The 12,737-nt window shown below is 43.4% G+C and overlaps 1 protein-coding gene across 7 annotated transcripts in view; it reads right to left on the bottom strand.

Moving 5' to 3' along the window:
* The window catches only part of PPP1R2 (protein phosphatase 1 regulatory inhibitor subunit 2), a 40,522-nt gene extending 29,154 nt beyond the window's left edge, over nt 1–11,368 (bottom strand). For 3 of the 7 annotated variants that reach the window (XM_075158391.1, XM_075158392.1, XM_075158390.1), the window contains exons 1-5: nt 11,179–11,366; nt 6,300–6,407; nt 5,769–5,849; nt 5,362–5,465; nt 3,923–4,102 (exon numbers count right to left, since the gene is read on the bottom strand). In XM_075158391.1, coding sequence (XP_075014492.1) covers nt 3,923–4,102; nt 5,362–5,465; nt 5,769–5,849; nt 6,300–6,407; nt 11,179–11,336 — 631 coding nt within the window. In that variant the 5' untranslated portion in view covers nt 11,337–11,366. Of the gene's footprint in view, nt 1–836; nt 888–2,448; nt 2,673–3,922; nt 4,103–5,361; nt 5,466–5,768; nt 5,850–6,299; nt 6,408–11,178 lie in introns of those variants that run through there. The other 4 variants (XM_075158387.1, XM_075158393.1, XM_075158389.1 and 1 more) reach the window with 4 other exon arrangements.
* Nucleotides 11,369–12,737: the final 1,369 nt, after the last annotated feature.

Genomic DNA, 12,737 nt, shown 5'->3' with positions numbered 1-12,737 from the left:
TGTGTATATATATATATGCACATCTGAAAATTCAGCGGCATAAAGCAAAGATCAGAGAAAACCACATCCAGATGATAATCTTCCTTAAAAAAGGCCAGTTAGCTTCAGCACAAGTTAGACTTGGTAACAAGTGCAGTTTAACAAGTGAATTGCATAGCTAACAAGCAGAACCAATCTGTGTATGCTCCCAACCTTCTCACTTAAGTCATCTTTAGGGTGACGCTCACCGTGGTTAATAAAACACGATGTATTCTGCATCTACCAAAGGCCAAAAGAGCACACCCACTGAGCTGACAGCTAAGCTGATCAGCAGTATCTGAGCAGGGTTATCACTGCAAGGAATGCTAAATGAACCGTAAGGAGAGAACAATAGTTTTACTGCTTGTCAATTGAACCGCTGTAGATCACGCCCTTGTATGTGATACTTTTGTGTAGCAGAAGTAAAGACAGGTCTGCACTGAAATCATCATGCTTAAATCTACCTACATAAGGAATCTTTCCTTCAGTGACTTCAAAGAGAATTTTTAAAGAAAAAGTGTGTGTGGAGAGGAACGAAGGTCACTATTTTGCTGGCAAAGTTTATTTACGTCGTTCATGGAGTCATAAATAGGGAGTAGCCAGACAAATTCCAGAGAAGCTGAAATGCTGAAGCAAGCAATCCTAATGCAGTCTATTACAGCTTGAACTTTCTCTTCCACCAAAAAGCTTGGCTGCTAGAATCCATATGTGTGGGATAAGTTACAGCTACGTGAGGGAAGAAAGGAATGACCCATCCACTTAAAACACTTGGCAGCCCACGATGAAGACAGGGGCAAAAATAGACAAACAGTTCTCACCATCACTGACTGGACTGGCCATCTTCATTTCAATCAGCAAGAAATCTCAGTCTGTAACCAAGAAGCGCAATTCATATTAGCAGACCTGGTGGTATGTGACAGAAGCCTTCTTAAAAACCTGTCCTAAGTCGTTAGCCCCTTCTTCAAAAGGAGAGTGTAGAGATTAGAAGAATACTGTTAGTTTTACTCAAATACAAAACAGATAGGATTAGAGGGTAGAAAGGAGCATTGGATAAGAGAAGCACAGAACCTTTAAGGGATCTTCATGGATAAAAAAAATTCCAAATGAGAAGAGGGTCTCAAATTGCCTGAAAAACAACCCAGGAGCCAGTGGAGCCCTAGAGTCACAACAGACCACTAAGAAATGCCTCTCATGTCACATCTTTACCCGGAATGATCATCAGTAGTATAGAAGTCATGTTATTCCACTGGAATAAAAAGACACTGCATGCCAGCTCTCACTTACATAGATTGGCAGTCTCAGACATAATAGGTGAGTGGTAGCCACATCACCAGATGATCTCCGTAACTTCAGAAGAACTGAAGTCGAATGGAAGAAATTATCAAAATGTAGCTACAATACAACATGCAGAAAAAGACAGACATTTCCTGTGCAGTTAAAAGCAAGCGTCAGAGCTGTTAGTCAGTTTAACAGAGTGAAGCCAAAATAAGCCATCACAAAAATCAGCTCCTCTATCACCCAACACACTGAGTAAAGAAAACCCTCCTTTTCTGCTCTATAAGAAAGCACTTTAGATATAACAATTTGAAGTCGAAGAGCTCTTCGAAAGGTATCCAGATGAATTATCTTTCCACATGCTTACAGTCCTAACAGAGGAATCTCAGGAACAAGAATATTAATAGCATTTTGATCCACTTCCACAAAGGAAACAACCAAATTGAAATACTGTTTTAAATACCCAATTGCTTAATATGACCAAAAGCATGGCATGACCAAAAGCACAGACCAGCAAAAAAACCCAAGTAGCAAGTGTTGAAACCAGCTATTTGAGAAACACTCTGTAGCTCTAATATCTGTTTAATGAACATTTATGAATTCATGATTCTTTTGTGCCCTCAGAATACAGATGAGAGAGCGATAGAGAGACGTCATCTCAAAAAAGTTATTTCAGTAAAACTTTGACATTACTTTAACACAGCTATGTTGCTGAACATTTGTCATCTCAGTGTAGGAATTTCTTAAAATGTGGGCAGTGGCAGAAGACAGAGAGGTTTATTAACAGTTTTGTCCACATTCCATCATCCTTTGACCAACCCTTCCACAAAGAATCACGCATCATCAGTCTGAGGGTATTCAATTCACCAGCTGCTACAAAAGTGAGTCTACTTAACCTCAGAAGAACAGATCAAGTACAGACACCAAAAGCTATGATAGTTGACGGAGAGATTAGGAGATAATGAAACATCAAGGTTTGTTAAGCAGAATGATACAAAAAAAAAAAAAAGATTTGAGAACTACATCAAGTTAATGGAAAGTATTTCTATATGCCGTGGTGTGGAGGTGAACCAGTTAGTTAATGGGTTGATAAACTGGCACACAGTTACATTTATGGAATCTATTGGCCATGAGCAGTCTAAAATTGATAATTACCAGTTGTGGCTCTGAAGCTGGTTATGAGGCAAGGTGGAATGGACTTCAACAATAGAGATGGAAAAATGCTGCAAAGGTGTGCCTTCTTTCCACTGGAGAATGCAGCTGGGGAGCGGAGTTGCCTCTGTTTTACAGCAGAGTGCAGAGAGATGGCAGCTTCAAGCCATGGAGAAAGGTCATAAGGTTGCCTATTGGAGCCCTCCTTTCCCCTGGAGAGTGAAGTTCTAGTAAATAGCCATTATAAGGCGTATGGTAAGTTACTGGATAAAGTCAGTCCACTAATGGGTCTCAGACACATATCAAATGACCCTTTCGGAGCAATTATGAAGGCATTAGTCCTCCTGTAATAAATAATGGGACTAAAATGTGCAATCCACAGAACTTAAAAACACGGAACTTTGCAAATCACCTTTTTATTGTGTGGAATTTAAACTAATTTTAGAAGAGTTCCTAGTTCACATGGCTGTGAAAAGCAAATGTGAACCAAGTTAAACCCATGCAGCATCTTCCCAAGTCTGCAGATTGTGCTAACATCTCATAGCTTTGCCAAACAACAGATGAATGAGGCTTACAGACTTTATTGCCACTCGTCTCATGAGCAACAGATGTCTATTTTTTTAATGCCAAAAACTTGTTTGAAGTGCTGTTACACACAGAGGCGGGTAGCGAACAGCTGTAATTATTCACCAGAAGGCCACCACAAAAATGAAGACTTTTATTATAACAATATACCCTTTTCACCCAGAAAGAACTTAAAGATGAAAGAGGTTCTGTCAGCCTCTATAGTTTTATGAGTTTCCTACCAAGAGACAGCCCTGAAGCAGGTTCCAGAAACAGCTCCCAGCTAAAAGTCCCAGATTTTCTTCCAGTAACCACACGAAAAGCAAAGCTGAGGGTCTTATCCCATACTATAGAAATGAACATTACTGCTTAAGGACAAGTGTATACTGAGGTCCTAACAGCAGTTTTAATTACAGTAAGATAGGCAGAAGTTCTTACTTAGGAAGTTAGGTACACTCCTGTCAACAGGGAGGAAACATTCGTGCTAGATTTCCCATTGCTGGCCACAGGATGGTTTGGGAGCAGAATGGGAACTGAACTACAACATAAGGCCAGGCTCTCCTGTGTGGCCACAGCTTTAAGAGTTCTGTACAAGACGACTCTTCCTTTAAAAAGGATGCTGGCAACTTCACTACCAAACATCAGTTAAGCTGGGGAAATAGTACAAAGCAGAGGTGTTTGCTTTTCTGTTATGTCACAACAAACAAAAGCCCACACGTTTAATTAGCAATACTGATGGTTTTGGTACCATGCTACAAATCTGCCTATCAAGACAGCACGCAGTATTGCACATTGAGCGTTACATTCATACTGTACCCTTTCTAGTCATTCTCACACTTGAGCGTATTCATTTCCCAACAGTTGAAAGGACCACCAGTACTTAAACATGCTTTTTGATCAATCAGTAGCTTACCATGTTCGGTAGCTTCTGTATTCATTGTTTCTACATCTGCAGCATCATGCATCTCTTCATCCTCATCATCATCCTCTTCTTCACCATGTAGTTCCTTTGCAATGAGCTGTCTTGCCAGTTTGATGTTTCGTCCTTCATTGTAGTGCATTTTTCTCTTCATTTCAAACTGTTTCTTCTTCTCTGTGGACAAACAAATGCAAATTATTTCTTCCCTTTTTAAAAAAAAAAAATCAACTTATTTCCTCTTCAGAGAGGAACTAACTGCTTCCTAGGTAAATTTATTCCTACTTTGAAAGTCCATTGATAATATGATCAAGCAATCACTGAATTAAATTATTTTCTTCAAGCAGTGGAGTGTTCTTTTAATTGAGTCTGACTTACAAAAAGGGTAGTAATTAATGGACTGGAACGGCTGAAGCACATTTAAAAGAACCTGTCTGCAAGTAAGAGCAAGTCTGAACCAAAAGAAGCATCTAGTAACAGCATACGAAATTCCAAAGTTTCACAAGACTTGTTTCTAAGTAAACTTCAGGACAAATCGAGACGTACTGGTGGGATAGAAGAAGAACTTTTGCAGATGTCAGACTTGCCTCCTGGCTAGCTACCAAAGGCCGGTTATGAGTGATATATTTACCGCATGTAGAAGAAAATATTTTCCACTTTCCCCATAGCCTAAAGCCTAACTTTGCTCCATATATTAAGCATTAGCAGGTCTAGCAGTAACACATTATAATTTAATTAAACTTTGCTTATTGGCAGCCCCAACACTGTTTTTTTCTTCCTTTAGAATAGTAAGGTTACACACTCAAAGTTGGGGCCAGGAAAGATGAGAAGTAACAGCTAGATAACGCAAGCCTGAAACCTTAGAAGTATTGTTGTTTGACTGTTTCCTCAAAATGTTCTAGCCCAAGCTAACACAAAACAATATCTCTGTTGAAGATGCATGAGATAATTTGCTTAGGAATAAATGTAGATTTCCTGCTGGATCCATCTAACAATTGCTTTGAAAACAACAGAAATATCATCTGTATGTTTGCAAGCAATTAGTAGCATCTTAATTGCAGCGGTACTCATTGAATTGTTAAGTCTACCTGAAACGGGTTCAGACTAAGAAGTACTCCCTCATCCCAAAACCAGAAGGGTTTTTTATTTGAGAAGTCTAGATTTAAGAAGAATTTCCATACCTTAAGCTTGTATACAAGGGGGCAGCCAGTAACAGCAAGTTCCTGTTTATATATAGATCCCAAACCAAACAGTTCCAATTACAAAGTATATTTGTTCAATCTTTTACTTACCCTTCAAAGACTATTTATCTCCATTTTCAAATGACAACATTTTTCTGTTAGACAGTACTTTTTCTTCCCAAATATTTCTTACTGAAAATCTGAAACTATTTGTAGGAAAAACAAAACAAAACAAAGAAAACAACTTATGCCTACCTCGTTCTTCAGGTGTTAATTCTTCATCCTCTTCCTCCTCCTCACTGCTTTCCTCTTGCTTTGCTATAATCTTGGGTCCTTTACCTTCAGCTGCAGCTGCCAGTCTACATAAAACATGCAATACAAAACGCTTAAGCGGCAAGTTTTTCACTATTTAAAATACACGAAATTTCAGAACACTCATACAAACTGCTTTGTTCATTATTTTTGCCGTATTTATGTGTACTAACAACCTGCAAAAGGTTTAAACTACCCGTGGCACTATCAAACACCGAAAACTACTTAATTTGACAATAGCAAAAGTTTGACTTCTAGAGAAACCAGTAACACCTTTCCATAAAGAAAAACTGCTCCAGGAAAGAGAAAATTATCTTAACATTTAGTCAATTTTCTATGACAATACTTACTTTTTACTTAACACATCTGCTTTTAAGGGCTCATTTGATTCTGAATCACTCACTGCATCCTCATCATCTTCTCCTACCATGCTTGGAAGGCAAACAAAGAAGGTAGCCTTTATCAATAATTTGTTGCTTAAAATTTGCATGATAAAACAGTCAAAACCTTACAACACTCAATTAAAAGACTCCTTTAATTTAAATATTGATATGAATGACTTTATATTCTAGCACACAGATGTTAACTGAAAAAAATAAAATCAACACAAGTCACACTTATTTATTCCATTCAAAGCCTAAAGCCTGCTAGATATAAACCTTCTAAAAATTGACTTTGTCCTTTTTGACAGTTCTCCGCGATAGCTATAAGCCTTTATTTAGAAGCTGTGTAAATCTGAATATGCTGCATATATCCAGTAGGCCTGCACAGTCTGTCAGGCAATCAGCTGTAGTAAATACTACAACATCCACAAAGTCAATTTTACTGTAAAACTACTGTGTCACCTGGCATCATTTAGGACAGCAGTTTAGCAAGCCTACCTGTGATAAGGAGTACTTGGCTCATCTATTTTCATCAAGCCATAATCTTTGCCTGCTGGGTGGTACGTAGCTATGATGTTCATTTCGTCCCACTTCTGGGATTTTTTACTGAAATAAGAAAACGAGGTTAAATTTTCTTACATTCTAAAAACAATTAGTTCTGTCTGGCCACAGAAAAGGAACATTTAGAATTTCTTTTGGCCTCTACTACATACTGCGCACAAAGAATATTGTTATGACACAAAGGCATGTGTTCAAAGTATGGCTATTAAACACTGTTCTATACATACTTTAGTTAAGTCATGACAAATTATCAATGCAACTTAATTTCCCTAACAATTCACAACAACTAAATAAACTCAGTGATCTATAAATGTATTCTTATTCATATACATACATATATTTTCTCAAGAGACTACCGGTCTTGTTCAATCACTGTCCCGTTAACTGTTTGCTCTTGTTACGAGTTACTGTAAAATCATTCTTCCTCTTATTACAACCCACAACACTTCAACAAAACCAAGTAACTTCCACCTCACCTCTGCTCAGTGAGCTGCTATGATTATTAGCGAAACTGTTGCATAAACAGTACCAACCAAATAACTTCCTGCAGTAAAATAAATAGCACTGAACAAACTGGTTATTAATACTGCTTTTGTCACCCTAAAGTGAAATCATAAAACAGAACTGATTCACTGCTGTAATTAAGCCGAGGGAGTTTCACATTGTACATAGACAGGCACCAGTGATTTTACATTATTTAGAATTCCCCCAGTTAATCAGAGAATGTACCACTTTATGTTTATTTGCAGAAACAAAAGGCCACCCGGACTGAAAAAATATATAAGCCACAAGGAAAGCAACAGCCTTGTGGCCAGAGGAAGAGTCACCCCTCCACTGAGCTAAAAGCAACAGAAATGTTTAATCAACAGAACCTACCGGGTTCCACATTTTCTCTAAAAAGGTTATTGAAAGCTTCATACAAGATGGTTTTTCCCTTAGACTAAACCAAGAAATTTAATTTTAGAAGAGTAAAATAATTCCACTATTTAATATTACCTTATGCATTAACATATTCCTGAAGTGTTGCAAATTCTTATTCAAGGAAGAAAATGTTACAGGGCTTTGTTGGTTTTTGGTTTGGTTTTTTTTGTTTTGGGTTGGGTGGGGTTTTTTTGTTTTGTTTTGGGTTTTTTTGGTTTGAGGGAGGCAGTTGGCTAGAAGACTTTAACTTCTCTTATTTAAACACGGACTGTTCCAATAACAAATTACCTGATTTTAAAGATATACTCAGTCTCAGTAATACAACTGCTCTTGAGCAGAATGCTATCTGTAAAACAAAACTGATACAGCAAAATTCCAAGCACAAACTAAATTTTACATTTATGGAGAGCACTGCATAATACAATGGGAAAAAACTAAAGGGATAAAAAATAGATGCGGGAGTTAATGCTGAATGCTACATGCCACAGACTTATACTCCAGAAATGAATACAAATTAAGTGAGCTTAATCCCCCTAGCATATATTAACCAATGCCGAACTCTTATGTTTGAGGTTTCAGATCTATTTAATCATTTTGTTCAAACGGCAACACAAGAATTGCAACGCAGGCGGACAACAGACGAGTCAGATTGCTTGTTCTGGCAGTGTGGAGTGTCATGAGCTTCATGACGACAAAGCAAGAGCTCTAGTCTAGGAATGCCACTTATTCAAACCTACCTACTTAGGAGTCGAAAAATCACCAATTAAACATCAGCTAAACACCTGCTTAAGGTTCATCATGACTAACATAAGATTATCATACAGTTAGATAGTAAGCACATGAGAATTTTTACTAGCCATAGCAGTCAAAAAATGGTACGCAGCCCCTCTAAAGAGACAGAGCTTAGTGGAAAAGGAAGTATGACAGATGGGACAAACTCCCATCACACGCTCTGTGTTCACCGCACTTGCCCAGAGCACAACAAGGTTTATTGCCTGGGCTTACAACTCAATACCTAGTAATAATATTGGCAACCTTAGAAGAATCTCTTTGGCATACACTGCTCTCGAAATTAGACAGCCTACAGCTAGCTAACTTATAAATACATGACTGAGAAAGATTTTAGTGGTTTAGTTTTTCACACTCATTTCTTTAAACTTAGATTCCAACATTAAAAGCCTTGGCTGTGGAACACCTCCCAAAGCACAATTTAAAATTCAGCTAGGAAAAAAGTTATCATTAGTGGCAAACAGACAAACGTGTCATTTTACCCCTCCATGTAAAAAGCCATCACAGGAGGGTGACTAAGTGCTCTAAAAACACGCACCTCCCTTGATTGTCTCCAGTTTAGCATGCTTAGGCACGCCTGAGCAGCGTAACATTAATGATAGCACTTAGGACCATCACAGGAAAATGCTTCCTGACACCCCTTCAGATACAGAAATATGAAATCTAATCTTCCTCAGGGAAATCAGATTTCAAAAATCTCAGCAGTGCTCATTTGTATTCTCTTACATCTTTAAATATACACAATCATTTATTTTGAGACCACACCCTGACGGCGAGAAGTTTCTGCAGCAATATTACTCAAAGGAACATCTCTCACACCTCACTTGCTCCTACCATAGCAGACCCTTCTCTTGCCTGTTCCAACGGCTGTTTACACACACACTCTTACGTAAATACTTTGTAAAATGCCAGATCAGATTGTTCACAGGCTCTTACAGGAGCCTTAAAACAAAAAATACTGTATACCAGGAATGCCAAGAACGTATCTACCATTAAACCATGATCTCACCAATTAGGAAGCAGTTCCAGTGGTGTCCCAATTTCACAAGCTTCCCTCTTGCATCATATTTTCATTAAGGAAGTTTTCCAAAGAATTTTATCATCACTAACAACAGTGCAAGGTCAATAATGATGCAAATACATGAGAGCTCTACTGAACATGGTGCTTTAAAAGATGACAGCTGACACAATGAGCTCTTTCATCTGCAGCTATTTTTAAAGGTATTCAGATCTGAATTTCAGTATTAGAAATAAGCAGAGAGGCTGCTGATAGAGGTGCACGAAGAAAACAGATACCTTAATTTATAAACTAATTTTTAATCTTCAAGGAAAATCAGAGCTGTACTGCTTATCATTCTTTTATGTACAAAATTATTTTTCTGAAGTCAGAAATAACACTGATTTAAATGAACTGTTGCCAACCAAAAATAATACCTATGCACAAACCAGATTTAAATACTGTATACTGATCTTTCCAGGAAATCTTCTAATGTAGCCTGCCAGGTTTAGCCAATATACTTTACCTTGCAAGGCAATTTCAGAATTAATCTAATTGACTTTATTGACTCACATGGGTAAACAGGAAATAGAAGCTGGACTGCTGCCCACTTAACTGCTTTGCAAGAAATTACTGTGTACTATAACCAATACACCATATACTGGGCTCATCAGTTTGTACTCTAATTTCTGATCAATCTTCAAGATGGTACAACAGAGGCTGCAGAAAATGAAATAGAGGCCGACAACAGCCAGTTTTACGTTATGTCTGGTCTGGTAGTAAACACCTTGTGCTACATGATATTAGAACTAAAGAACAGGTAAAAAATTGCAACATTTGCGTAGCATATTGCCTCTTATATTCACCTCCTTCAAAAACATAATCTCATTCCTTCAGTTGCAATAATTTCTCTCTGGAAAGCAGGAGCAGCTAACACAGGCAACACAGCAAACCAAAAACTTTTCCTTCTTACCTTGCTGACTTTAGACTATATTCATGACTTAACTAGGCAAAGAGGAAAGGAATATTACCATAATACAAAAAAAAAATTGCATGTCCATTTTATTTTATCATTATTTCTCTCCTTGCAAGAGTGAGGTCCCAAATGAAGAAAACCATCAAAAGCAATTTTAGAAACATAGAGTTCAGGTCAAATCCTGGTCATCACAATGCAATGGAGTCTCAGAGCAACGCTAGGCAGCGCATACTGGGTGCTAACGTGAGGAGGAGTGCAAGAATTCTTACCGGTCAAGGGCAGCTGCTGGCTGGCGCTAAAGACGCCTTCTTGCATATTTGGACTAACTCAGCATGTTACAATTAAATCAAGATTTTCTTGTCATTCAAAATACAAACCACATGGCCAGCGCATATTCTCAACTGTGAGATCTTTACAGATGAATCTTGCACAACCAAGAATACGTCCTACTTGTGTTTCAACCCAGGAGAGGTCCTGTCCCCAGGGACATGCTTCTGGTTAACGAGAAATAAACTACCCTTGAGAAGACGACTGAGAGTAAATCTCCCATGGCAAAGCGTATTTCCCAAACTATAAACTATCCTTGTAGCAACTGGAAAACCTTTCTGTCTTTCTGAACGAGCATTTAAAGGTAATAACAGCATTCAAAACCATCAAAGAATCACATCGGCTCTTCCAGCTGCTGTCGGTAGGAGTGACGACCACAGTCCCTCTGCTCCCCTCGCTCAGGCAGCCCTCACTCCCTCCCCCCGGGTGCACAACCCCGGCACCCCTTGCTCAACACCGGCCCTGCCCGAAGCGGTCCTCCAGCCTCAGCAGGTGCTTCCACCGCCCGACCACCGCGGACGTGTGGAGTTGTGCCCCAGGACCGCCACAGCACGGGAAGCACACGGGGATGACCCGCTAACCCGCTTACCCCACCGCTGCTCCGCCCACTTAGCAGCATCCCTAAAAACGGGAGAGCCCGGGAAGCCCGGGCCGGAGACGCGGCTCCGCCGAGGTGCCCTCTCCCGGAGGAAAGGCGGGGCGGCTGGATGCAGCGGGGCCGGAAGGGAGGCCCTGCTGGGACCCGCCGCCGCCTCACCGCCACCGGGGCCGCGGCTGGGCCGGGCCGGGCTGGGCGCGGCCCTCACCCATGCTCGTCCTCGTCGCGGGCCGGGCTGGCCCGCCGCGCCCCGGCGGCCGCTCCCCCCGCCGATAGCTTGCCGCCGCCCTTCTTCAGGATGCCCTTGATGGGCCCGCGCCCCGCCGCGCCCGACGTCGAGGCGGCCGGCACCGAGGGCGCCTCCATCGCCGCGCCGCCCGCCCGCTTCCGGCCTCCGCCGCCGGCTCGGCCAGCCCCGCCCCGCCGCGCGTCAGAACCGCCGGCGGGGGAGGGGAGGGGAGGGGAGGGGAAGGGAGGGGAGGGCCTCCGCGCCGTCGCCTCGGCCCGCCGGGGCGCGCCCCCTGGCGGCCGGCGGACCGCCAAATCCCCGGCAGCTCTGCGCCTGCGCGCCCGCGGTGCGGCGCCGTGCGCGCGCGTGGTCGGCCTTGGCGGGCTGCCGGCGCCTGGCACGCGCACGGGGCCCTGCCCGCCCGAGCGGCTCCGGGGCACGCGCGGGGCTCCGGCGCGCGCGCAGGGCTCCAGCACGCCTCAGGCGCTCGCACGCGCGGGGGGTCTTGCACCCGCGCAGGGAGCTCTGACACGCGGATTCATGCGTGTGCGCGGGGCCTGTGCCCGTGCGCGGGGGGCGGCTCGTGCACACCCGTGGGGCTTCTGCGCGCACCTGGGCGTGAGCGAGGCTTATGCACGTGTGGCACTCTTGCACACGCGTGAGGCTCTTGCGCACGCGTGGCGTCTTGCACACGTGCTGCTTCACTGGAGACGTTTGCTGGCACCGACAGGCGTGCGCGCTTTGTGTGCGCGGTTTCTCGCGGGAGGGGCCACTGCCGCGCCACGCGAGGCGTCCCCGAAGTCCTCGGTGCTGCCGCGTGGAGGTGCTGGGCTGCTGCGTGGTGCCCCGGCACGCAGCGTTTGGCAGAACGACCCCGGCTTGTCGCAGGTCTCCGGGACACAAGAAAGGAGGCAGCGCGGTGGCCGGAGGCTCAGGCGCGGCTGCCGACGTGGGGTGCAGCGCTCCCGCTTCGCGGCGGGACCTGCAGGTCCCCGTTCCTGGCCGGATCCAGGGACGGTGGCCGCCGGTTCCCACCCCAGGGGCTCGGTCCTGCACAGCCACCGCGCCCCGGGCTGGCAGCCCAGCTGCCAGCGGCTGCGGGCTGCCGGCTCCCCAGCCGTACCTGAAGAAAATAGGAATCTGATGAAGCTGTGATGAAATGAGCTGCCCCAAAAACCTAACGCACCTGGGAGCCACCGCGCAGCTGCCAGCATCCTGGCGCCACCGCCATCATCCCTGCAGCCTAAGGGTGCGGGTGGAGTGTTTGATTTTGTGTCACAGGAACTGTGCCATTAGGATTTAAAAGTTTAAAGGGCTAATGGCTTAAACGTGGCAGTTGTTTCTGATCCCCGCAAGGCCTCCCTCCCGCCTCAGCCTCCTCCGACTGGTAACGATCAGTGAAATGCTGGCCCTGCCCAGCTCCTGTAGCCCTCCCAGGGCAAGAAAGCGCTTTGCTGCACAGCCACACCCATCGGGGTCCCACCACAGTAAGTGTAGAACATTTCCTGCAGATTTACAGTATTCTATGTCCACAACGT

This window comes from Calonectris borealis, chromosome 9 (genome assembly GCF_964195595.1).
Source record: "Calonectris borealis chromosome 9, bCalBor7.hap1.2, whole genome shotgun sequence".
Classification (NCBI taxonomy): Eukaryota; Metazoa; Chordata; class Aves; order Procellariiformes; family Procellariidae; genus Calonectris; species Calonectris borealis.
The sequence above is the reverse complement of the archived record's forward strand: the minus strand, read 5'-3'. Positions and strand labels throughout refer to the sequence as shown.